Here is a 26,991-nt window from a genome sequence, read left to right on the forward strand (position 1 = left end):
CAGAGGACCACAGATGACATCCGTACCGGACACACTTGTAGGAAGCCTTCCCGAGAGCAGAGTTAGTGGGTACGTGTGTAATTACAACATACCGGGGAAGAGCTGACACAGCTTTGGTAAAGGAAAATCTGGCTCACAACCACGGTGGAGCTCCTGGAGGGATGCAGGGAGCACACTGCCGAGGCTGCTGCAGGCTACCCGAAGGCGGTGGATGAGTGCCCTCACCAAAGGCAGATTAAGCTTCCAAATAAACTCAGCTGCCATGGGATAAGAGGGAAGATCCTCACGTATTTAAGAACTGCTTACAGGACAGAATGCAGGGGTAGGCATCCCTGGGCTACCAATAGGTGTTTTCTTCCGTGGCAGGGATCCGGCTGAGGCCTCTGCCGCGCGATGTACTCGTAACTCATCAAGAAAAGGAAGTGACAGCGAAGAGTCAAAACATACCAGCAATGCTAATTTAATCACCCTTAATATCCTCGCCCTATTTCCCTAAGACCGGGGCTGACAGAGGATTTGCAAAGGAGCTGAGTGCTGGGGCGAGAAGGCGGTGGGTGAAGTTTGACACAGATGAATGCAAAGCGAATGCAGAGCAAACGCGAAGCGAATGCAAAGTGAAGACAAAGCAGCCCTGACTCAGCATCAGCAGCACCAGGCTGCAAACCAGCTCCTATGCCGAGCAAAGGGATGGCAGAGCTGTAATGGATAATTCCAGGAAATGGCCAGCTCGCGGAATATTGCTGCAGCCCCGTGCAAATCCCACTGCCCCAGCGCTCTGCTGCCTCCAGCTCGGAAAAGATCTGGAAAGTGCAGCAAGGATGAACAAGGTCTAGATAAGCTTCTGGGTTAAGAGCTAAATCAAGCAGGCTGCTTCATCCTGGACGAAGCTGATCAACGGGCGACACAGGGAAGCTCTGTAATGATGAGTAGTGGGTGAAGCGGGAGGAAGCTGCTGCTTTTTGCCCCTTCCAACACAAAAATGAGGATCGAGGGAGACCGCGAGGTGGCAACAAACACCAGGAGAAGGATGTTCGCCGCATCCTCGGTTTTCCTGACGCGCTGACACCCAACACAGCCTCTCTGCAAAGCCCAGGCTTCATAACGCGGCTGCACCAGCGGGGTGGGGGCCAGGACGGTGCCCTGGGGAGATGCCCCCTCCCCACCCACTGTCCCCCAGCGTGCTGCTGGCAGGGTCCAGGCCCTTCAGCCCCGACGGGGAGCCAGGCAGGAGGCTGGAGCTGCCGTTGCAGACCCTGAGCATGTCCAGAGCAGAGCAGTAACCCTGCAGTGGTCTCAAGTGAGAGACCCAGGGGGGACACAGGTAGTCCCAGCCGTGTCAGAGAGACCTCTGAACACAGGTAGTCACTCTGCTCTGGTTCACCACCCAGCGGTCACCCTGCCCCCAGCCCTGCTGTCCCCCCAGCCCCAGCTGCAACCCTGGGGTGCTGCCAGCCCTGGTCTGGGCAGGGTACCCCACCTCTGCCCACGGGCTGCGGGGCCTTTGGTCACCTCTGTCTGAGGGTTTCTCCATCATCACCTCTACACAGAGTAGAGAAACTGAGTCACGGACGGGGATGGAGCCTGTGGTCCAAACCTGGGCAGGTGCAGGGAATACCTTCACCTCTGGTTGTCCATACAGGGACACCTGACCACTGGGAACAGACCCTCTGGGGTCTGGGGGCAACTGGCTCCCCTCAGTGCCACTCCCACCCATCCCCACTGTCCCAGAGCATGCAAGGCAGTGTCGGGCCCAGAGCACTGCCAGGGACAGGGCTCTGCTGCAGCCCTGTGCATGACACCCCAGGGATTTGGGGACATCTCTCCAAGCCCCCACGCACAGGGTCCCCAGGCCACGGCACACAGCCGGCTCCCTCCCACCCACACGGCCCTCACCTGGAGCAGAGCCGCTTCCCAGCCACCCCAGCTTCCCTCGCTGCCCCAGGAAGGACACTGGTTGTGGGGAAGGGGTGGTGGGGGTCCAGTGTTGGGGCCTCACCTGTGAGACACCTGAGAGCCCCTCAGGCTGGACATAGTCTCCTCCAAGTTCTGCCGAAGGTCCAGCACATTCTGCACTGTCCTCTTCCTCTGCGACTCAGGGTCTGTGGAGAGGCACGGCAATGGCTTTAAAGGGATGAATGGCTCCTGCGCCCCTCTGCCCAGGGCTGTGCCCACCAGCTCTCTCTCTGCCCGCTGGGAGAGGACAGGGCAGGGCTGGCACTGGGCTGGAGCTGCACCACCACGAAATGCCACCCCCAAGGGTGCTGCAGCTGGGATGCAGTTGTCTGGTCCAGAAAGGACAAGCTGGGGGGGGACCAAGTGAGGCCACAGGACCCATGCAGGTGATCAGAGGCCAGCTACAGTCAGGCAACCCCGAAGCACTGTGACCCTGCTCCACAGGGCCACGAAGGAGCAGCCATCCTGGGAGAACATCCCCAAACCTGCCCTTGCACCCCTCAGACCGCAGGGGTGCTCTGGCCTGGAGACATGGGCACTGCAGCAGCACCGCTCAGTGCACAGACAGCAGGAGCCAAGGAGATGTCGGGGAGTGGTGCAAGCCAAGCCCCACTCCTGCCTCATGCCCAGGGAGAGGCGGCTGCTTCTGCTGAGGGCTGGAGCAGCTGGTGGGACCGAACCCGCCATGGGCACGGCCCAGGGCTGGAAACCCCTGAGCTCCGTCTGTCCTGGGGCTTCTCCAGGTGTGCACGCCCACACGCAGGTATGCACCCCTAACCCACAGGTGTGCACACGCATGTATCTGCACCACAGCCACAACCACTTGTGCACACATGAGTGTATACACGCATGTACATCCACACACGTGTGCATACACACCTGCAAACACACACGCACACCTACACACACAAGCGTGTGCACACACACCCCCACAGACACCCCCCCCACACACACAGAGGAGGGGGGTCACTCCTGGCACAGCCCTGGCAGTGCCGCCGGGCTCAGGGCCATGGCTCCAGCCCCCACACCCCTGACCCGCTCGTGTGCATTCCCAGCAGCTAACAGCCATGCCACCGCGGCTTTGATCCCCAATTTCAAGCCTTTCAGCCACAGCTTGCCATTGAACCGCAGTGACAGTGGGCGCCAGGGACGCTGGATGTGGCTCCTCCTAATGTAACGTGGCAACCAGCGCTTCAGGATTTGCAACGGCACCATGTAAGCTGCAGCGACACAGGGACTGGGGGGACACTGCCGGCACACACCCTGACAGGCTCCCCGCAATGGCACAGCCACACGCCCAGCACACAAGCAGGGCTCATGTCCCACTGTCCCCATCACACACCAATCGCGCCACCGGACACGCCACAGGTAGCACCCATGGCTGATGCTGCCCCACCCCCGGGCTCTGCTTGCCCACCGGCCCGGGCGGGAGCACCTCAAACGGGTGAAGCGGCTCTGATTTACATGTGACCCTGGAAGGTGGTGACAAGCAGTAACAGCCCTGATGAGACAGGTTAAATCAAGCAGGTTAAAGCCAGTTGTAGACGAGGGTAAGAGGGCTGGTGAGCCCACGGGGCACCCAACGCAGCCAGCACACGCCATTGCACAAGGATACCCAGCCCTGTGTGTGTCCAATCACCCTAGTCCAGCTCCTAGAACAAGGCGTAGCAGGAGGCAAGTCATGAACTCGTTATTAAATCTTCACTGTGGCCCGTGCACGTTGGAGGAGTTAATCAAAGGCACAGAGCCTCCGACTGGTGCCCCAGAGCCACAGGATGGGGATGTGCAGGCAGCAAGGGCAGAGGGATGGAGGGCTGGAGCAGAGGGGGCTGCGCACCACGAGCCGGGGCGCAGAGGAGACTTGAGGTACCCTCGGTGCCAGAGGCTGGCACCCACCCTGCTCTGCGGCTGGGGACAAGGGGACTCTGTGCCCCTCTGGTGGGGCAGGCAGAAAAGGCCATGTGGGCAGATCAGGGACACTTCAAAGCTGCCAGGTCCTGCCCTTGGGCTGCCTGGAAAGATGGATTTTCAGGCTTGAAATGGCAGGGCAGAAACCTGGGGCCAAGTCCACTGCTGCCACACGTGCAGTCTGTAGGGCAATGGAAGATTTTGGAGGGGAGGCACATCCAAACCTTAGGGAAGAGTGTCCCCAGGTGGGTCCACGCAGGGAAGGACTGAGCACTCTCAGCTTTTCCACCCTGGCCGCATTCAGTGGGTGCCGTCCACCCTGAGCTCAGCTCCCGCAGCCGGAGAAGGCGGCACGTACACCCTGGCAGCGCCTTGTCTCTGTGGGCTGGGGTGGGACAGAGCAGGATGGGGTGGAAGAGCCACCATTGTCCCCTGGTGCTGCCAGCAGCTCCCACCCCCCTGCCAGCTCAGCAGTGTGCTCCTCCTGGGCACCGCTCCCTCCCAAAAACACCCTGGCTGCCTCCCCCGTGGCCACCCGCAGCCATTCCCCCAGGCACAAAGCCAGTGCTTGGGCCTGGAACTGCCTCCTCCCTGGGCGCCGCTGCCAGCGGGGCTGCTACAGCCACCCCCATCCCAAGGAGCAGCGGGGCCAGGGTGAACACTCGCTTTGTCCCCTGAGTAAGGCCAGAGGGGCTGGCATGTGGGTGCCACCTCCCCCTGCACCCTCAGTGCTGCTAGGGGACCCCCCACAGCGAGGACTCTCAGGGCACCCAAGGTAAGAAGCAGCATCCAAGGGCTCGGGTGCCTGGTGGAGGGCTGGAGCTGCTTCAGCCCTGCTGTTTCAGGGCGATGGCACTGACCCCCATCCCCAGCTTCACCTGCGGCACCATCAGCCATCCATGCCGGCACACTTTGCTCTCCTGGCCCCCAGTATTTGGGTGACAGCCCAGGTCACTCTAGCCTCCGGAGTGGCCCCAGGAAAAGCAGCAGCTCTCACCTGGGAAAGGGCCAAACTGGGACTCAAGGAGCTGCTCGCCTACCCCTGCGAGCACACATCCTGCTGGCTGCATTGCTGCCAGCACTGAAGGGACACGGCCTATCCCCACTGTGCTGGGCTGGGGAGGTGACACCGCGCCCCCCGCAGCCACTTCCCAGGTGCAGCAAGGGGCCGGGGGATGTCTCAGGGCTGGCCGAGCTGCAGCATGCCAGAGCGGAGCTGAAACTGGAGCTGCTGGGAGAGCCTGGAGTGTGGGAACGGCAGGAGCGCGCTGGATTCCTCCCCACATCGATTTAGCAAGCTTCCCGCAGCCAGACGTTTCCAGCTGCTGGAGCAGCAGGGATGGCTCAGCCCGTGCCGCAGCGGTGTCAGTTGGACACCCTGCCGCGGCCGAGCTCATTTTCCCAGCAGTGACGGCCAGGACGTGTCCCCCACTGTTCCCTGCTCTGCCGGGGCTGCAGGCTCAGGGACTGCCTGGCTTGCAGCCCCGTTCGCAGCTCCCCGCCGCTCTTGCAGGCTTCATCCTGCTGCCACGGAGGGAAGGGGGTGCTGGCGCCAGCTCTGCGCTCCCCTAGCCCAGCCACACAGAGGAGGGCAGCCCCGAGGCTACACTGTCCCCAAGCCCTGTGCAGAGGCCACCAGGCCCCACTGCCTGAGTCACTCTCCCCTGTGCCAGGCTGGGTCTAACCTGCCCTTACCAGCTCTCTGCCCTGCCCTCGCCTGCAGCCCTGCTTGGCTCCCCCCCACCCCGACCTCCACTGCTGCTCCTTTCTTAACTGAGCGCTCTCAGCGCTCTCTCCAGCATCGGCAAACACAATACAGCTCCGCTTCACACACGGGGAAACTGAGGCAGGAAGCCCTAGCCCATCCCCGACAACCCCATTGTCTGCAAGCGCTCTCCTGCACGGCCTCCACCGCCTGCCTCTGTGTTAAACACCAGGCGGCACTGCCTGCTACACGACAACCTGGCACAGCAACCTGGCACCATGGGTGCCCGGCCCCAACCCCACGTGCTGCCCATCGCCCCCGTGTGCTGCCCATCGCCCCCGTCTCCTGCCCTGCACAACTGGGGAAGCAGCAGGTACCATTGGCGAGACGAGGAGCATCGGCGAGGCAGGATGTGAGGCTGGAAGAAGCCAAGGAGGAGAAGAGGAGGAGGAGGAAGGAGAGAGCTGTGCTGCAAAGGGGTGGCTCAGGGCAAGGCGCTGCATGCTGCGGGTCTGACTGTGCCAGGCACCACAGAGCCAGGGCCAGAGGAGACCAGGGAGCTCCAGGTTGTGCTCACATCCAGCCCTTCCCATCACCTCCAACAGCAAGTGGTGGCAGCTCCTCTACCTGCATGACGGGGCACAGCCGCGTCCCCGCAGCCGGGCACTGCCGACGTGGCCAAGTACGTCAAGGAATGAGGAAATCATCCACTCCAAACAGCTCGTGACAGCTCATTTCAAAGGAGCACGTGGCCCACAGCTCCCGCTGGGGCCAGGCAGAGCCATGTCCATGAGACACGTGTGCCCCATGTGCCTTGGCACAGAAACCCGCACGTGTGTGTGTGTGCCGCCTGAGCGCTTGTTTGCATCATGCATATGTTCATGTGCGGGCCACATGGCAGCAAAACCCTCTCTGCCTGCAGAAAGGTGCGTGTGTGTATGTGCATGCCTGTGCCTGCGACCTTGCACGCATGCCCACGTGTACGTGTGCAGGCATGAGGATGGCAGCAGCCGATGCCAACGCTGGCACAAGCGTACTGGGCTCGCGTGAATGCACCGTCTGTGCCTGTGTTCATACGCTCGGCACGAGCATGGCACGAGCATGCGTGCTTTCTTGCTCCCCATGACCCAACTGGTCTCATTTCAGAAGATGAGACTCAGAAAGGACTCCTGGTGACCCAGTAAAGATTTTAATGGCAAGTGGGAATTTGCTGTAAAAGGCCTCGCGGTGTTTCTGAGTCATTATGGTGGGCCCCTATTACACAGTAGCTGCAATGAATTTCCCCAGGCCATGAAACATTTTTAACTGGTTGCTCAATTCCTTCCAGCGCATTGAAAAATACACTAATAAACTCTGCAATAAAAACCATTCTCCCGGGGACGTGAGACTCCCCCAGCCCAGCCGAGCTCCCCGGCTCCACAAACCCTTGTGCGGATACTCTCTTCTCCCACCACGCTGCCTCAGCCCGTGCTCCCAGCTGCGTTTATGAATGAATCAGCCCAGGCGTTGTTTTGCTGGTATTTTCCTTGCAAACCCTCCGCTCCGGCACTCAGAGCCTGCTGCAGCCGAGCTGCTGGCCTGAGGGGAGACCCGAGATCCTGAGCCCAGTGCAAAACTTGCCGAGCCCTGCGGGTTCCCAGCTTACACCCCGCAGCGTGCGATTCGGTTACCAGCATCTTGGCACACCGACAGCAGAGTCTTTCCATATGGAGTAAAATGGCTTTATCTTGCATTTCTTACATCCAGCTCTGATTCACGCTCCCGGATGGCTGGGCAGGGGGATGGTCACAACCTGCAATCCTTCTCCCTGTGGCTTAATTAATTCTCTCCCTCCCCCCCAACAGCTACCAAACAGGCTAAATGAGCAGCAGAGATGGCTAATGGGGCTCTGTGGGGTGACTGCCAGGCCCGCAGTGTTTGCTTCCACCATCGGCCTCATCTTCCAGCCCGGCCCCGGCCCCATCCCTGCAATCCCTGCGTGCTCCCCCCAGGGATGTAGCGGGACACCCCAAAACCACCCCTCTCTCTCAGGAGATGCCCCAGGACACCTTGGCTGGGCAGAGCACATCCCCCCTGCCCAGCGCCCCAGGAGGGCATCTCGCCCTTTCCTGCAAACCTGTTGCCCCACCCCATCGGAAGGCAGCAGGTTCGTTAGCACTCGCCGTGGTTTAATTGCCAGAGGGTTCTTGGTGTGAGCCGAGGGCTGGTTGCCAACTCCGTGTCTCCTGCAGCAGTGTCAGGAGTGGGTCCTGCTCCCCAAGGGACAGGGACAGGGCTGGGAGCCCTGTGCCATCCAGCACCCTGGTAAGGCGCTACCTGGGTACCTGAACAGCCGACCGGTGCTTCCAAAACACCCTGAGCAGGCTGACAGAGAGAAGCACGGCCGCCATACCCTGGATGAAGGCAGCAGCCCCCAGGCTGACGGAGCTGGAGGTGCTCTTCCCCGGGGATGCGGAGGCACAGCCTCCTGCCGACGGGGACAGGGGATGCCGCAGATGCCTGAGGATGGGTCACCGTCCCCCACTTCAGCCAGGGCAGGCTGGGCTCCCTGCTTGCTGCCGCCCTGCATGTAGCCCTGCAACCCTGATGGGACACAGGCTGTGGGGAGGAGGCTGGGTGCAGTCCAGCACATCCAGCACTCACCCTTGGCAGAGGGAGGAAAGGCCAAGCAGCAAAAGGCAGGGCAGGCAATGGGGTTACAGTGGGCAGCACCGGCGGGGACGCCGTGCCCCACGCACAGTCTGAGCCTCCCAGGGAGCACCAGCTTCTGTGGGGACACAGTGAGAGGAGAAGCGGTGGCAGGACCCCACTTTGCCACGGCCACTCCGTGTCTCACACCCTGCTGGACCCTTCTGCAAAACCACATGGCTCTGCAGGAGACTCCAAAGGTAGCTGCAGTGGGGAAGGAAGCCCCTTCCCCTGCCTCACCCGCCATCCTCATCACCGCGGCCATTCCCATCACCACAGCCAGCGCAGGCTGGGGCAGCCCCACACCATGCGTGGGGGCCATCAGCTCCCCACTGGCAGGCAAGAGCAGAAAATTAGCAGCGGTGCAGCGGTGACAGGCCGGGACTTCAGCCGAATCAGCACTTCTGGGGCAATCGCTGCTGCTAAGCCTTGCGAATCGCTGCTTGTAACGAGGGCAGGGCTGAGAGACCTGGAGCCTGGACCCCGTCTGGCTCCAGCAAGCCAAGCTTTTAAAAGGGATTCAGACTTTCTCAGGCTAGAACAGCCATAAATCGAGTTAATTGGGTCTCTCCCATACACAAGTTTCCAAGTGAACCCGCTGGAGAGATCCAGACCGGGCCTCCAGCCCATTTGTGGGTTATTCTTTCAATGGATGCTGCGTTTGGCCCCAAACCACCCCACCTGCGCATACAAATTACAGCTCCTTTTTCAGCAGTGAGAGCCTCTAGCTGCTCAATGCCCCGTGCATCCGACCTCCACGCTGCCCTCCGCTCCCCCGTGCTGATGAACTGGGAGCGCCCAAAATCCCCCGTGTCGGGGCAGACCCTGCTCCTGCACGCGGCACTGCACACCCCTGCACACAGCTGTTTCCAAAGCTGCTCCTGCAAAGCGTCAGAGGAGCTGGGAGCATCCCAACATCCTGTCCCTGTGGGTCTCCAAAATAACCCAGAGGAAACGCCTGTGGAGTTTGGGAAAGAGGGGGGGTCGCAGACGGCGGGTGGATGAGCCGGATCCATGCACCAAGGGGTGCCCCGAGGCCCACGAGAGCCTCTGGAGACCGGCACACATAGCAGCAGAAATGCACGGTGACATTAACTCCCCGGTTGACAGCCCTGTGGCCTCAGGCACATGGAGACAGCATCACTCGTATTCACCGCACCTGGGGTCTATCCTAAGCTGGGGCCCTTGCAGAGTGAGGTCAGGCCGGTCATGCAGCGCTCTGTGCCTCAGTTTCCCCCCCAGAGCTTGCTGTCCCCCGGGGGTGTGCCAGCACCGTGCTGGCCAGCAATGTGGCACAGCTGCACATAGCCCGGGGATTTCAGGCACCCCAAATGTTCCCCACATGACACCTTTAATGTAGCCACCAGCAGACGTTCAAGGCGATGCTGCAGACCCTGCGCAAAAAAAAAAAAGCTAGAAAGGGGAGGAAAAGAAAAAAACCAAAACCCCACGGCAAGGCAGAAGGTGCAGACGGGCCCCGGCTCGGAGGCCCCGGAGCAGCCGGCGGCAGCAGGTTCACGCTCCCCGCACATCACCAGACGCGGGTCGGACATTGTGGAAATTCAAAATTCCAGATGGCTCTTTTTGGGTGGGTTTTTTTTTCCTTGCCTCATTTCCAAGGCAACAAGACTCGCTGTCATCTGCTAGTTGCCATAGAGATTTCACCTGATTCTGCTTCAGCGGAAGAGAAAGCCGGGCGAGCTCACTGCTGCTGAGGAGCCACGAGCCGCGACCGCCTTCAAACTTACTGGGAAGAGCAGAGATAAATGGGGCTTTATAGAACGGAGGCAATGGGCTGATTCAGAGGATCAAAGGAAGGAACTGCGGGTTTCTATAGCACAAATCAGCCCTTCACTTAACTGCTTCGGTGCCCTCCAGATGTGCCCTACATCTGGGGATGTTGCCAGCTCCCTCTCCAGGCTCCGCCTGGTGGAGGAGGGGGACGTGGGTGCAGAGGGAATCCTGCACCCACTTCTGGCTGCATCTTGAGGACCAAGCAGGGATCCCATAGTGTGATGGAGGGGACAGGGCCGATGGCCGGTCACAGCCATGTCCTTCCTCCCATAACTACCCTCCCTCGCTGTGCACAACCCTCCTCCAAAGCCCCCGTGGCCCAGATGACAAGCTAGCCGAGGGGAGCATGGGGCGAACACAGAAGCAGCCAGGGAGGAGGGCAACCCTTGGGCAAGGGTGAAGGTGCCCAGGGGCTGTGCTCAGCACAGCTCGGCTGCCACGAACATGGGGGTTAAGTGCCATGTGCCCCCAGGGGAGCCACACGCAGCGGCCACAGACAGCGCTTGTTCCACGTCAGGCACAGCCGCCACCTCAATGGCCCCGTTATTGCTGAGGATCTTCCACGTAGATGGTGTAGATGTGTCTGTGCCCCGAGCCCAGCTGCAGCACATGGTCCGCAGTCGTTCCTCCCAGACCGGCGCTCGCCCCCAGGTCCTGCAGCAGCTTTGCAACTGCCCACTCCCCTCCCAGGCACAACTGGGCTGCCCAGGACTGGGCACATCACCGGTATAACGCCCTGCACCCTTGCACCCCCAGCCACGTGCACCCATCCTCTTTCTTCTCCAGGAATAAAAACCCAGGTGAAAACCCAGCACCGTGGGGATTCACAGGCCTTCCCACGAGCAGGGCAGCCACTCAAACTCAGGTAAGGAGTGACACAACTCAAGAGCCCCCCGATCTGTGACAGCAGCCCTCGGACTCACAGTCAGATGCCCCAAATGAGCAGATCTGACAACCCAAGGGAGCCAGCCCGCCCTGCCTGGGGCTCCCTTTTGCTGAGGACATTGAACTCCTTGGGCACGGGAGAGGATCCCGGGCGCTGGCAGGATGCTCACGGGTGGCAGTCACCCTTGGGTACACCAGGCAGAGGTCCCCATGCTCATCCCCCCCCGCTGCTCTCTGCCGGGCACCCAGGCCTTGCTGAAAGGGCGTTTATCAGACCCAGGAGCCTGTCCCCTCCTCAGCCCACGTCCCCGTACCAGGGCCAGCAGGGAAGGGCCCGGCTGGGCAGCTCTTGGCTCGAGTTGGCTCTGTTTCGCAGGGAGAACAGAGTCATTAGTGGAGCCAAACTCCCCATTCCCAGCCAGAATACGGCCATGCTTGGGGAAGCTTTATATTCACAGAGACAAACAACTCACATTTGCTTTTTAACTGTTGGAATTGCACCCACTGGGACGGAGCGAACAGGGAGCCTTTTGTCCCCCTCGCCTTGTGACTGCGAGCTTTGTGCAGAGCAATGCGTTGCAAACACAATTCTCCCCGGCCTCAGCTGGGTTCTGGTAGACACTTGGTCTGTCTGTCCATCACCAGATCAGCCAAAGAGCCCTCGTGCGCCTCCAGCAAGAATGCAAAATGTCCTCTCCGGCTCCCCTGCCAGCCGCAGCCTGCAGAGCTGCTCTGTGCAGAGCTGCTTATCAGAGCCACCAAGATGGACCCAAAATGCAGCCGGTGCTGGAGGAAGGCAGTGGCTCTTCACCTCACCAAGTAACAGGGGTAGGAAACCAAAGTTGCAGGGGACTACGGGCGGCAGAGCTGTTCACTCAGGTTACAGCTCACCTGGGAGCAAGGGAGAGCAAGCTCCAAGCATGGAAAATCCCAGCATGGCACGGGCACAAAGACCAGGTCACCGTGAACCTCCAGGGAAGGTGCCCAGGTCACCTCCCAGACAGGGGGTCTCTGCAGACCTCCAGCCCATTGCTGAGCTCCTGAATATCAGAGCTGGCAGGGCACTCGTCAAGCTGCCACGAGCACTGGCGCTGCTCAGAGCTGCCACCCTGGAGAGGGGCAAGGGACAGCCCGCCTGGAGCAGGCCATGTCCTTGAGGCACTGGCTGAACCCTGATCCTGGCCCACCCGCACTGCCCGAGGACGCTGCGGTGCTGCTCTCCTCCAAACCCTCAGCCTCAGGAAGGGGCTCACTGCTTGCGAGCTCACCCTGGGCTCTCTGCAAAGCCCAGGGGACGCCAGCCCATGATGGGCAGGACCAGACCCCAGGGAAGGTCATCAGCTGTTGCACGAGGTGATCCCCCAAGAGCACCCCAAGAGATGAGCCAGGGCAGGAGGCAGCACACCTTGGGCTCCCCCAGCCCCAGGGAGCAAACCCAGCTTAAATGAGTTCCAGGCTCGTTAGTGGGTCTATTGTTGCCACCTCCCGCGGGAGGAGGGAGATAACCGAGGCTATTTTTGCTTCCATCTGGGGAATCGTTTCCCTCCAACGTGTACTGCCACGATGCTAATTTTTAAGGCTGATGATTAATTGATGTCAGGCTCATTACGGGGCCAACGGATCCCTCTTCCCGAGGAGCCCCAAGGACAGGGGGGACATGTTTTGACAGATGTCGTTCGAGCTGCGTGTGAGTGACGTCCTAACAACGGAGGAAAATAGGAGCCATTACCATGGAAAGCCCTGGAAATGGGAAGGGAAGTGCCTGCACGCGACCCCGGCGCCCTTCCCGCACACCCTCTCATCAGTCCTTCACGCTCTGCCCTGACGGTTACCAGGGTTTTGCTCCCGGAGATAAACGGCCATTGTGCGAGCACAGGGGTAATTAAATCTCCTGCCTGCGGCGCGGGCAGCAGGGAGGGTTCAGCCTTTCTTCTCCCCCCCGCCCCAGCCTCGCAGGAGGGCCAGGTGCCAAATTCACTCTGGCACCGGGCACAGCAGCCTGCTGAGAGCCGGAAACAAGTCCGCTGCACATACGATCACCGGGATCCCGCAAGGCTTAGGGTCTCCCTCCACCTGCGGTCCCCCAGCAGTGGGGCGGGTGAGCGCTGCCAGCTGGCGGGGTGCCAGGGGGGTGCTGGTCCCACCAGGCACTAGGGCAAGATTCACCCCCTGAAAATCATAGCAGCATCTGCCACAGCAACCCAGGCGGGGCTGAGGACTGACACGCACATTGCACGTTTCAGGGTCCCTTTGGTCCACCCCATCAGCAGCACGCTGCCCAGGTGACATTCATCCCGAAGCAAACCCGCTACGCTCTCCCAAAGACAAACTGGCACACAGCGAGCGGCAGGAGGTTTGCTGGAAGAGTACACCAAGGGGCTGACAGCGGCACACTGAGATCCTGCGTTCATCCGTCCCCCTGACTCCCCATGCAGCCAACAGGAACCAGCAGCTCCGGGGTCCCTGCCCAGAGGTGGGACAAGGCATCCCGGTAACTCAGTGAAAAGGCTGGGCTGACCCCAATTAGTGCAGGTGAACCCCGCTCTCCTGCCCACTGTGCCTGCTCCCCCAGGGCCACCCCCCGCTGCAGTAAGGGAGGACAGAGCATCGCACCCCTGCCTCACCCAGCAGCAAGCTGCCCGCCCCGTGAACGCTGGCATTATCTCTGCCGGCACCATTATCTCCTCCTCCGGACCTGCCCCGGGAAGGTGCCTTCCCCTCACCCGAGCCGGAAGCAGTGCTGGCCCCATGCACCTCTCCCCATCCTGCAGCCCCCTCCACCCTGCTCCTCCTGCAGCCCCACACCTGGCACAGGGGCTGCAATGACACCCAGGGTTTCATCCTGCCGTCTCACAGCGCTGCCCCGCATGCCCTTGCTGGGGAGATGCTGGGTGTCCGCCGGGGAGGTCAGCAGCACCGGTCTCCCCCCATCCATCCTCAGCACCGCCAAATCCTCCACCAGCTCCGGAGTCCATGCTGCTGCTCTGCCAGCGATATTATTATGAACTTGTTTTAATTGCTGCACAGCGCCTTGAGCACCCTTCAGAGGGAGAGGGATGTGTACGAGTAGTCTATTCTTAGCCCTGAATGTTCCCTGTTGGGAGCACAGGGGCGAGGGCTCAATGCACTCGGCGGCAGGACCCACGCTGTCCTCCGGCTGCTGCCAGACCTGCTCCACCTCTCGCACTGCCCTCGGTGGGTCCCCACCACTGGGAAAAGGTTTTCTTGAGCAGCAGTTGCATTTTTCCCAGCAAAGTGATTTGCAGAGAAGGAAGATCCTCTCTCCTTCAGGAAATCTGGGTGTGCTGCAGGAGGGAAGGGGTGCTTGGGACAGAAAGCTCTGTGCCACCGCCGTGGGAGCCGCCACGCAGTCCCTGCTGTCCTCCCCAGGACCCCAAAGCCCACAGCACCCCTGCCCAGGTGCCCCAGTGGGGCTGGGGGATGGCATGGAGGAAGGGTGCTCTTCACCTCAAATCCATCACCTGCATTACAGCGAGGGGAGGGACTCTGACATGCTTTAGGACTCAATGCAAAGAACTGCTGTTCCACCCTGCCAGTCCAAGTTTTACTGTGGGCTTGTCGGTGCCAGGGACAGGCAGGGCAGAAAACGGTCTGAAAAAGGCATCGGCACCGACAGGAGGGATTTCAGTGGAGCATCCCAGCTCTCCACCGTGTGCCAGCTCCCGCCACCGCCCTCACCACACACCTGCCAACACCAAGGGCTGAGTGACGTGCGGTGACAGCGGCCGTGAGCCCCCAGGCACATCAGCTCGCTCGGATGTTAAACAGGAGAGTGGCCGCTCGCCTCCAAACCCCTGCACAGCGACAAGCCTCCATCTCCTGCATGCTGCAGGAACCGTTTAAGCATGCCGAGTTACACACCCTGGCTTGGACGGTTTGGGATCCCCCCCGCCGAGCTGGAGACAATGCCGTTCCCCGCGCCACTGAAGTGCCAAGCACACGGCTCGGCCGCAGGCAGCGCCCTCCCAGGGATGCGACCCTCCGAGGAGGGCACGGTGGGGTCTCCGGCACCACTGCAGTCAGGATTTATCCCCTCTAAGATGTCCCACCTCCGTGCAATGGCTGCCTGCACTGAACAAGCCCTCTCCACCGTGGGAAGCAGCGCTGCAATGTACTTTGAGCTCTTCTCCCCAAATTTGCTCCAGGGGCCTGTCCAAGCACTGACGATGCACAGCCAAGAGCCACGACCGCTGCAGGAAAAGCCAAGCCAATACTACAGCTTGGGGGAAAGCATCAGCCAAAAGTCACTCAAACAAGGAAGCGATTTGTCTTCTTCTGGCTGCGCTTCCCCCTGACAAAGGAGTGTGGAGCAGGGAAGTCAGTTGTGATCACGTGCGGCATATCGACCGAGCGACCACCGAATCGGCAACTGGGAGCGCTCACACCAGGAGCCTGACAGATAAAACAGAACAGGGGAAAAAGGATGAAAAAAGAAACACCATGTGACCCCTCACTCGATCCAAGCCAGGCATCGCATCCAACAGTTCTGAATATGAAATACACACAATGAGCTCCAGCGAGTAATTAATCCCTTCAGGAACACTGTAAGTGATTGCAGACAGTTTACCAAGAAAAAAAAAAAATTGGAAAGTCATTGAAAAAATTACCATAAAATGTTTCTTTTTCTGCTCCAGTATGAAACACAATGAGATCTGCTAGGAGATCTCTCTGCTCTGCAAAATTTAAAGGCAATGGATTTAAGCTGTTTTTCTAATAACAATCTACCTGCCAAGCTGACGGCTGTGAGAAACCAGCCCAACCCGAGCCAGAGCAGCGAGAGCAGCCCGTCTCCAATGGCTCCCACCACCTCACCTCGGCGTCGGTGGGACATGGCGAGGGAAGATTTCTGCAGGGGATGAAGCACGGCACAGAAAGGTGTCCATGGTAACTCACGGCTACATCCCAATGCAAACCCTCCGGAGGCCTTTTGCAGGTCAGAAGTACGGGAAGTGCCAGCAGCAACGCCGGGCATAAACCCGGCTTATGGAGCAGGACAAGCCCTCCCAGTGACGAGATTTTGGGCTCCCTGGTGATGCTCAGCCACACAAGCCATCCCCCCTCACCTGCCTTCACCTCCTTGCTCCATCCCCGTGTTCCCTCTTGCCTCTTCACCTTCTTCAGCGCTAAGCAGACGGTCCTCCAGCGGGAGGGCAAAAGCCAGAGGGCTCCGATTTGGGCCGAATTCTGGCCTGTTGCACCCAAAGCCCTGCCTCTGCTCAGCACCCTGCATGAACAGGCAAGGAACCACATCTGTCCACATCCGCAAAGCCACTGCATACAGGTGACAGACACTGCCATCCCCTGTGGACAGACGGACAAGCACCCGGAGGCATCTGCAGGGGAGTCTGTTCCCCCACCCAGCCTCAGCCCCCCACCTCTGGGGAGCACCGACCCACAACATGGCAAGGGAGGAATCAAAGGGTACTGCAGTTGCCTTTTACTTTCATATTTCCGTGGTATTTTTCAACCATTTTTCTGCTTGTAAAACTGGGGTTTATTAAAAAGAGCATTAGGAAAGGTATTTTCTCCTGTCAATAAAGTGACTTAAAATTAGTTGGAATTTTAAAATTAAAAACACACCCTAAACTTTCTCTTCCACTTGAAATCACTCTGGTTTTGAAAACTGACTTTTTTCCCTGTGAACTCTCCCGGGTTTTCCCCCTCTCTCCTGTTCTCTCCTCACCATGTTTTTGTTTAAAAATTCATCAGGCCAGGGAAAAATTCCGGGGCAGGAAAAGAGGGAAGAAAAAAAAAAAGGCGGAAGAAACTGTGGCTTTTGCAAACCCATCTCTGCGCAGGGGAGAAGCAGCGCTCCAGACTTTCCTTCCTCCTCTTGGAAAGCGAGAGGCGCTCAGAAGGACGAGGGAATATCATGTATTAACCAACCTCCCGCACACCCTCAGTGGCAGATGCGGCCCAGCTGACCCTCTGCAGAGCTCTGCAATCCTCCCTGGGTAACGCGTCTCCCCCAGCACAGCAGCCAGCCTCAACGAGGGAAAAAGGGACAGATGAGCCAGGAAAACCACCCTGTGTGTGGGTGTGGGACGCAGCCCGCTCCGGCACTGACCGTAAACCCCAGCTGCTCCTCCCAGCTGAGCTCACAGAGAACTGAACAGCTCATAAGAGGGCTCTTGCTCCGACGAGCCAAGTGCCAGAGTGTGTCCGGCCATGGTACAGCTCTGAGCTGGACAGTGGTTGATGTGAGGCACATCCCGCACACGACACTGATTTGGGGAAGGATTGAGACGTACCCAGATGGCATTACTCAGCGGCAAGGTCACTCCCTACACCAGTGTGCCGTGCCCAGCGGCCACAGATACTACAGGGTGCTGCCGAAGGAGCAGGGACATCCTGTGTCCCCGAGCATCCCTGCAGTTTCAGGGGTTGCTCCCACCTCAGGCTGATCCCACTCCACAGTGCCAGAGCTTCCCCACTAGAACGTGCATTTTAAGGACAGCTGCTGCACTCTCTGCACAGGACGCGCGTAACGTCTGCTTACGAGCGAGAACACTCCGCAAGGGGATGAAAAGCTATATGGAAATGGAAGATCATTACCATGATCTCCTTGGAAACATCCCATCAGAGCAAGTTTTTCTTCCTCCTTCTTCTCTCTCCCCATGTGCACGAATTCTGGCACCCCGTGCGTTGCTTGGCGTTGCCTCAGCACTATGGGTCCAAAATGCAGGCGTCTGATTTCTAAAGCCATTGTCTAGGATGTGCTATTGAGCTGCAAAACATGGATGGTTTGGGATGGAAAACAGGCATCTCTTGCAATACAAAAAGAAGCTGGCAACCCAGATTTGATTTGTCTTTGAAGCTATAGAGAATCTCAACCAAACAAAATTTGCTTTATTCCCACAAAGGGAACGAGAATCTTAGCAACAAAACAAATCAGCACCTCTGCCCCCTGACCGCAACGATGAGCAAACCGAGAGCAGAGCAAAGGGAACGTGGCTTCGCCCCGCTGGTCACTGCTGTGGAGTGGCTGGTTTTGGAAAGCAGCACGGCAGCATTGTACGCGTTAACACACTCCGCTTGGGAATGCGAGGCTGGAAAAGCTGCTTTGCAAATTTACTTTTGATTTGGAGCTCTGGGTTTCTCTTCTCCTTGCGTGCCGCTACATTTTGTAAGAGCTCATGCAGCCTCTTCAAGACAGGGAGGTTTTCAGGAACCCCAAGAGTTTCACCAGTTTTAGCACAATGACTATTTGCCGAGGAAATCACCCCAGAAAATGTATTACTTGCTATTCGCTTTCAAAAGTAAGCAGGGCTGGGAAACGCACAGCAGTGCAAACAGCAGCTGAGCGGAGATCTAATCCTGCCCCCAGGTTACCGTACTTTCCCCGTGACTAATAAGCTATCTGACGGGAGGCGACCTCCCACTGCCAGCAACACTGCCACGCAAATTCTGCTTGCAGAGGGTTTTCGGAGCAGCTTTAAAATCCCAACCTCCAGGCCCCGCTCTGCACAGCCCCAAAAGCATCTCACAGGCTCCAGGAAGAGATTCCCTCGCTCATCCCCCATGCTGCTTTATGAGTGGGGCTGTTCCCCGCCCCTTGCAGGAACCGGCCACATGTTCTCCATCTGGGAGCAGATGCCCATGAGCCAATAAGCTCAACTTGGAAAACTAACTGAAAATAGCAAAAAAATTCTGAGCGCTCTACAGACCGCGGCCGGATGATGGATATTAGTGCTCCAGCAGCACCGGGACGCTGTTTGGCACAGCGCAGCAAAAGCACAGCTAAAAGGGTTCAGGGAAATGAAAATGAGATGGCTGAAGGTGCTGCTGCCTGAGCGTCTGCCCTCTTCCAGATGTTCTTGCCAGCAAGGAAGGAGGGTCTCGGTCTGCTGGTAAATCAGTCCCCAAACTGCTGCTGTGCTCAGCCTGGAGTACTGAAGGACACCAGTTCTGTCCCTCCTGCATCCCTGACACTACTGGGGGACATTCTGGTCTCCCAGGTAAAACCGAACAGCAGCAGGGCTGCTGTAGCTCTGTCAGGCTGTGAGAGCTCCTTGCAGCTGTGCTGGCTGGGGACGGCGGCGCGATGGGCTGTGCCTCTTGTGCTCCGACACAGGGCAAAGTCCTGGGGAGAAAGGCTGAGACGCCATGTAGGAACCCTCGCTGCCCCATCACAGCTGTGCCTGCAGCACCGCCGGCGCAGGACTGCGGAGCAGGAGGTCTGGGGTTTGTCTGGGTGCTGCTGTTCCCCACGGGGTCAGGATGCAGCCACTTTTTGGGCGCACTTAACCACGCAACAATGGGAGACAGGAGGTCCAGACAGTGATATATCCAGCCTCAAATCAACCTGGGGTGAGCCATCAAAATGGAATTTGCCAAAAGACAACACGCTGATGATCTGTGAGCCCCCAGCTATGTACAGCCTGAGGCACAAAAGACTCAGGTCTGCGGCTGGGAGTCAGGCAAATGTTGGTTCTTCCCCTTGGACAGCAATCACACAACATGTTCTGCAGGCCGAGAGGGATTTTAACCCCACGCCAAGTCTGCATGCATGTTGTCTGGGAGAGAAACCACCACTACCAGGAGCCAACAGGTCCCTCGCGCACTGGCACCTCTGCTCCCAGAACCCCTCGTCGTTGTCCATCCCAAGGTGCAATGCACCCTGTCCAGCGTGACTCCAGTTCACGGGAAGGGTTTTTGTTACATTTTTAAATGAACCTGGGGTCTGTGGGAGGCACAGGAGGGCAGGGCAGCCATCTTCCATGGCGCCTGGCAGCAGCTGGAGCAGCACTGGAGAAAAGCCCATGGACTGTCCCATCGACTCCCCACTGCTGCTTGCCTTCAGCAGCCTCATCTTCCCCAGCCCAGCGGGTCAGGAAAGCAACACACCAAGCACCAACAGAGCGAGACTCAATTCACTCCCACCTTTCGGTCTGCAGCCACATCAAGTCCAGTGAAGCCCGGCTGCGGCACGAGGCCAACTCCTTGGGAATTGGCACACGCCTCTCCAGGCTCACAGCAGTGACGTTTCCAGGACGCTGTCTGTCTGTCTTCCCTGCTGGGATGGGGAGGAAGCTGAACTTCATTATTTCCCTTGCTTTTGCTCTGCACATTGGGAGTTTGGAGCTGTCTCCTCATCACTCCCTTGGTGCAGTGAAAGTCAGGAGGCTAAAGGCAAGGTGGCTGCAAAAGGCCACAGCTGGGTGGCCATGGGTCCTGCACTTGTGGTGGCCGCAGCACCCATGGTCACACGTTGGTCCTGCCCTGGCAGAGCCAGACAGTCCCAGGTCCCAGCCACAATCTGTCAACGTGGGGGTTTTAACGGGGGGGGGGGGGGGGGGGGGGAGACTCGGTTGTCCTCACTCCTGCAAAGCAGTGCTCCCACCTCGGAGCCTGCTGAAACACCCCTGCCTTGCCCGGCTCCACTGCCGCCGGGTTTGTTCATGACGCTGTACTCGCCCCGGCAAAGCCTTCTCCAGCTTCTGAGCCACCAAGGCCGGGAGAAGCCTAGGGATGTGGGAGCAGGCACCTGCGAGGCTGACAGCATGTCCCCTGCAGCACCACACCGGGAACCAGCTGGGGAGGGACGTGCTCGCCCCATCAAATGGCCCGCAGCGTGTCTTCTGCCAGTCTCAGCTCACCTTGGGGAGCTCCCACGCCACAGCAATCAATGTGAATTAGCTGCTATCTATTCTTCCACTTGTTTGCATCAGCTTGGAAATATAATGCCAAGTCAGAGATAAAGCGAACTGGAAACAGCCCGACAGCATCTAATGCTTCCAGCCTGAGGGGTTCGTTAAAGAGATGAGTTTCAACATCACAGGTCCCAGCCCGAATAGCAGGTTCCTTTGCCTTGCTCCCCAAGCACATCCCTCCCTGCCAGCACCCGCATCTCCCCACATACCGAGCTATGAAAGGGAAGGGCTGCTCTCCATGGGGTGGGTTTTTACGGAGCCCAAACTGTGCCTACACTTGAAGGGGACCTCACCATGCTCCCTGCAAAAGGCTGATAGCGTCCTGCCGAGGACAGGGCTGCGCAGCCGTGACACGACAAACCAGCTGACCCCACAGGCTAGAAAAAATGCCAGGGTAAACTCCTTTTCGTGTCGATCCGGGCTGGCACAGGACCAAGGCATACCCTACGCCGACATGTGGGAAGCCTGAGACGATAGTGCTGCGCATGGGCAACGGACGCGTGATTTTGAGAAGTGTCTCATCAGTGAGTTATTCTCAGCCCGCGGCTATGCTGAAAGCTCACACGGCTATAAATAGCCGGCGACGGAGCCGTACCTGAGTCGCAGCTTTGAACGTGCTTCACGGCTGCTCGCTGAATTGGGAGAGCCAGGCTGCTCAGTGCAAGGGCTGGGGCAGCACCGGCATTGGGGACGTTTCAGTCCCACCGAAAAGGCACAGAGGTGTAAGCTTCACAAAAGCTCAGCTTTAGCCAGTCTGGGCTCCTAGTAGAGCCAGTAAGGACTGTGTTTGGCCAAGACTGTGCACTTCATAAGGGTGCTATTGAAGAAGCTTGTCTGGTTGCAGGGTCTCTTTGCCAGCTTTGTCACACTTGGTGACACAACCTTGCACAAGATGTGCAGAGTTGGGACATGCAGCAACCCCAGATCACAAACCACACAGGCTGGCACCCAGCGAGGCTGGCACTAGAAATAAAAGCGGTTCAGCCTTTCCCTGGTGCTAAAGGCATGGTGCTGCCCCTCTGCCACGCTGCAGTTATTACATTTACCTCTCCAGCTCACGAACCGCAGGCTTCAGCACCCACAGCACGGCTCTTCCCACTTTCCTGGATCGCACGAGAACGATCACAACCTCCAGCAGCTTCAACAAGCTGCAGAGGACCTCAGCCACGAGCCATCCATCCAGCTCACCGAGCAGGAGAGGTTCCCATCCCACAGCCAAACCCAGCCAACTGGCTGGTGAGCCAACGGAGCTGGCATGGAGCCCAGCCCTCCCGCCACGTCACCTGCAGCTGCAAATCAGGCTCGCAACCTGCCGAGGGAACCACGGCTTCGTGAGTGTGGCACAAACCCCTCAATTACAGTTCCTGACTGAAAGTCACCTCCTGGGTGCCCTTTAGAAGGTCCCTCCCAGCCAGCTCACTATCCCCTCCTTACCAGCACTGCATTGGGCAAGATCCAGCTTGGGCAAAACACGAGGACAGAGCAGCCCTGCCTTTACATCTTCAGAAACTAACTCCTGGATTTGTCATAAATTCCTTCTGTAATTTCAGGGGGATACTTCAGGCCAGACCCTTGCAGGTACGTTGGCCAGGGGAGGGCTGCAAAGCGCTCACCCCTTGATGAGCAAGAGGGCTCTAGGACAGAGATAACAAGGCTGACACGAAACCGAAGAAGGATGTGGAGTGAGTAAGCGTCACCGGTGCCTACACCAGGTAGTTGTGGAAAACCCTGTGCTCCCTACAGCACTGGCGCGCTCACGTGTTCACAAAGGTGGAGGCACGTGTCCCTGCTGCAGGACGCGCCTGCATTTTGCTGGGCAGCGCGGGGGCACGTGCCTGCCCATGGTCTGCCCATGCAGCACCTCCAGGGAGCTCACATGCCGCGCTGGCCCCTGTGCTGGGGCCACGAGGCTCTCGAGCCACCTCCCTGCTGCAAGGCTGCTCCAAGGAGGGAGGAAAACGTCGTGCCCAGCCACGCTGCGCTTGTGCTAAGCTCCCCTACACAGATTCCAGCAGCTCCTTCCAGCGGGAGATGAATCTCAGCCCTTCTCCTGAATTAATAAAAAGTACATTACTGCCTCAATTGGACAAGACAAATAACAGCGTAAGGAATGAAAGAAACGCTCGAGCGAAACAAAACGTGGAAGAAATGGATTAGAGGAAAGACAAGCAGATCAGCGGGTGTGCTGGGCACTGCTCTTCAGTGTCACACCCGCCCTGACACAGGCACATCTCCATTTGCACAGTTTCTAATCTCAGCCCTGCAATGCAGCATCCCCTGCCTTCCCAGCTCCCCTCCGTGCTCGGCTCCCCGGCTCTGAGCTGCAATGCAGCAGCGTGGGAAAGCCCCGCTCCCCCTTCACCCCACGCCCCTCCACCCCACCACGAGGCAGCACCGAGCCTCCCCGGCCGGCTCCTTGCCTAGCACGTACCCTGCCTTCCTGAGCTCACCACCTCCCAGCCGGAGAACCAGCAACCCCTCCCCTGGCTCCCCCAGGAGAGCTGCTTCATGTGCCCAGAGGAGGACATGACTTTGCAGGGTAGGGGATATGGCAGAATCGCACTGTATCTGATCTCCCACACCCTGTGTCCCCACAGCTCCGTACAAGACACCCTCAAGGTGCGAAGCCTGGAGAGGACAAGGACTAAGCTACCTCTGAAGGATGGAGCCATCCCTGCTCCACCCAGCAAGTGGATCCAGACTCAGCAGCTTCACTGCTAGGCTCTAACCACAGCTGCCACCAGTACCAGAAACACTGCACACACGCATGGCCCTGGGACATTGCTGCCACCATGCACGCAGGGCACCAAATGCCACATGCACAGTGGCACAAAGGATACTCTGGACCAGACAAGTGGCCAATTCTGAGGACGTGTCAGCAGGTCCACCCGACACCACAAAACCAGGCAAGCAGCATTGAGACTGCAGCCCTACAGAAAGCTGCCTGGTCACCCCTAGGCAGGACCGTGGCTCAGCCAGGCAAGCCGGGAGGCACACGCTGGCCACAGCAGTCGGGCTGGCACTAGAGGTTGGCGTCACTCACAGGTTACACACCTCGGAGCGTGTATGCTCTGGCTCCGCACTGAGCTGGAACGAATCCTCCCCTGTGCAGTGGACATAAGCATCAGCCAAGTGCTGTCCTCGGATGCTCGAGTGAGAGCGGGCAGGGAGGACCAGGGAAATTGTTGTCTGGCACCACAAGAAGCTGCATAGGAAGGCAATGAGCTGGTAACCAAAACGGACATAACAGGGAGATGGCAGAGGGGACTTGTGCCAGGGAAGGGCTGTGGGCACAGAGACACATGCCGCAGCATGAGAAGCCAAAAATGCAAAGCTGGGGACAGCAGGCATCAGGAAGGAACTCTCCAGGACCCAGAACTGCCACCAGTTCCCCAGGTGCCACCCAAGCTGGAAGCACATTGCTCACAAGGCACCTGGACCAGGCAGGACCCATGGGCCTGCTTCTGCAAGAGCAAACCATCCCAGGAGCCCTCAGCAGTTGCTCTCAGGGGATGGCAAGGCCTTGAGGGGACATCGCCCAGGCCCCACTGTGGTCACATCCCACCAGCAGATCCCAAATAGCATTTCCAGAATCGCATACAATTTTGCATTCATTTACATATGTTCTCAGTGGACAAACATTAGATTTGGGGGCAAGACACAGGCAGTCACTGGGAAAGCCCCATTTGAACAGCAGTTTTCAGGCTCTTTGGGAGAGGAATTTGTTTCAGCAGTGCATCCCCAGATATTTTTGCCTTCAAGTGTTTGCTCTGCTACTTTTCCATGGGAAATTTTGAAAGACAAATCTGGGTTGTTTTTTTTTTTTAGCACTTTTTCTGCACTGCCATTATCACTGGGAACATGGCACATCCCAAACAGCTTCAGCAGAAAGCTCTGGGGCCCTCAGGTCACGTTTCTAGACCTTCTCCCCAGTCATTGCAGCCATCTCAGCCGGAGAGAGAAGACATCTACTACTCGCTGTCAGCTCCCAGGAGCAGGCTGGAAGCAGCAACACGACCACGTACCTCTCCCCTTTCTCCTCACCCCTACCCCAAACACAGGAGTCCAGCTCTTTGGCCAGAAGGAAATAAATCCCCACCCCAATGACCTCGCACACGGGCACTGTCACACTGGGGCCTTAAGAGAGAAATAGCGTTAGCATGACAGCGATATCAGGACAGCCGCACCGCTTTACGAGGCAATAACCCAATCCCATCACTGTGAAGAGCTACTTGGTCTCTGACCTCCTTATGGTCTCCTGCCAGAGAGCCTGGCTATTGCTGCACAGCACTGCAACAGGCCTGTTAGCACCTAATTAAACAGCCAGGAACACTGTGGGACAGAGGTAGGAATGCCATGGGGCAGAGGTGTTCCTTTTAATCCCATACCACGTGCCTGGCCAGCAAGGATGGTCATCAGGAGGGGATCTCCTTGGGAAGGGATACTTTGGTGAGCCCATCTCCACTGGAGCCAGGAATGTGCTCGCACAGGACATGTCAGGCACCAGCAAGCGTCTTTCCTGTGCTGTGTTTTCTTTTTTAAACCAATCACACTCAGATGCGACGTGAAGCTCCTGCCCTTCAAAGAGGCCATCTGCCCATACCAGCCCCTTGGCTCTCCTCCCCACCACCGACAGGCTGCTGGCACCCAGGGCCCAGCCAGCCGCCAGCCCCAGCATAGCTGGGGTCTGCCCTGCCTGTGCATCGGCACCATGGAGGTACCGGGTCTCCACAGGCACATGCTGCCCAGCGAGGACATCCCCGCTTGGCCATCCAGGGAAGGATGGCATTGCCCACCCGCTGCCAGCTGATGGCTGCACGACTGAGACGGGTTAAAGCTGCACCTGCAGAGTTTGGCTGGGCTGCAAAGACTCCTGCACCGAGTATTTCAGGGAACACCGTCTCCCCTGGGATCACAAGTGTGTCCGCCTGGGCTCTGGCCCATGCAACACCAGCAGCTTACTTGCTTATGCGAATTAGCAGCCACTTAAGAGGCACCATATACAGCAAAAGATGGCCAAGGAAATGGCTGCAAAAACTGCAGGATCTCAGGGGTGCTCTGCTGCACTTACCTAGAGGTCCCCAATCACACTGGGCACCGCACCACAGTGCTAACGAACTCGCATGCAGCCCGTATGTGCCTCTGCACCTGCACACCCTTGTCCACCGCACACGGAGATGGGCACGGTGAGCTTTGTACAGCAAGCTCTTCCACCATGCTGGCCACGCGCCCTCCGTATCCTTCATGCCGTGGCCGGGCACTGGTGTAATTACCAACCCCAGCTGCCAGCCAGCTTTGATGAGAAGCCTTGGTCTTTGGTTGATGTGAAATGTATAATTTGGATGATGGAAATAGCCTCTACAAAGCACATGTGGTTGCTGTGTCCCAGTGACCTCGCCCGTCTTGCGCGGGCTGCTCTGCTTTAAACATGGTTACATCTGCAGCAGCTCTACAAAGGCTTCGGTGTCATCAAACAGATGACACAGCGGCAGCAACCAAATGAGAAGTAACATTTGGCCACTACTAAATAAACTGTATTTTTGGCCAGCAGAGGCTTGGGAGTGCTTCCGGCAGGAGGAGCACGAGGTGGGGATGAGAACTCAGGTGTGGAGACCAAAGACACGCAAGGTCTCAGCAAGCCAGCGTGTCTGGCAGAGCAGGGAACTCGGGTTAGGCAGGGGCAGCACAGGCTCTTCAACACAGGTCAACAGTTCAAGGGCAACAAGATCTGCAGAGGCTGAAAGTCCCTGCAACTCCCGCTTCTTTCGTCCCAGCACAAACCAAGATTGTGGGTCTTCTTGTGCCACTCTTGATAGGGTGTCCTCCAGCAGACATGGCCAAACAGCTCAGGCTGACGTTTCTTGCCAAAAGGATTCATGAAAACAGCAGAGAAACCCTCCCTCCCTCCCAAGCACCTCCTGTAGCAACCAGGAGAAAGCCCCTCTCCTGGCCCTACTCGCCAGCCCTAGCAGGGTGTGAAGACCACTCTCCTGAGCAAGTGGGATCCTGTCCCTTCTGGGTCCGTCCCCACTGCAGGAACAACCTCTCCCTTGAGAGGCCAGGTTGTGGAAGGTACTGTCACCCCTGGAGAAGGTTTCATCTGCCTGGATTGCACCAGATGACAAGCAAAGGGGTCAGGACCAGAAGCTCAGCATGTGTCCAGGCTCACGCACCCCGAGCTGTGGTTCTGCTGCATATGAAGTGACGGAGCAGCCACCACCACTGTCACACTGCTCCCTCCTCTGCACGTCCCCAAGCTCCTGTCGGCATCCCCACCACACAGGCTGTCAAGGATGTGCCAGGTCATGGCTGGCTTCGTTAAGTAGGTATGACTCAACAGCCCAACTCCCATCAACGTGAGAAGTACAGCCCCATGGAAGGAAA

At 58.4% G+C, this 26,991-nt stretch overlaps 1 protein-coding gene across 7 annotated transcripts in view; it reads right to left on the reverse strand.

The window, feature by feature from the left end:
* NAV1 (neuron navigator 1) overlaps positions 1-26,991 on the reverse strand; it is a 78,734-nt gene that overhangs the window by 30,679 nt on the left and 21,064 nt on the right. For all 7 annotated transcript variants that reach the window (XM_075521992.1, XM_075521991.1, XM_075521989.1 and 4 more), the window contains one exon: positions 1,997-2,099. In XM_075521992.1, the coding sequence (XP_075378107.1) occupies positions 1,997-2,099 (103 nt within the window). The remainder of the gene's footprint in view (positions 1-1,996; positions 2,100-26,991) is intronic.

The sequence above is a fragment of the Mycteria americana genome, chromosome 20 (genome assembly GCF_035582795.1).
Source record: "Mycteria americana isolate JAX WOST 10 ecotype Jacksonville Zoo and Gardens chromosome 20, USCA_MyAme_1.0, whole genome shotgun sequence".
NCBI lineage: Eukaryota > Metazoa > Chordata > Aves > Ciconiiformes > Ciconiidae > Mycteria > Mycteria americana.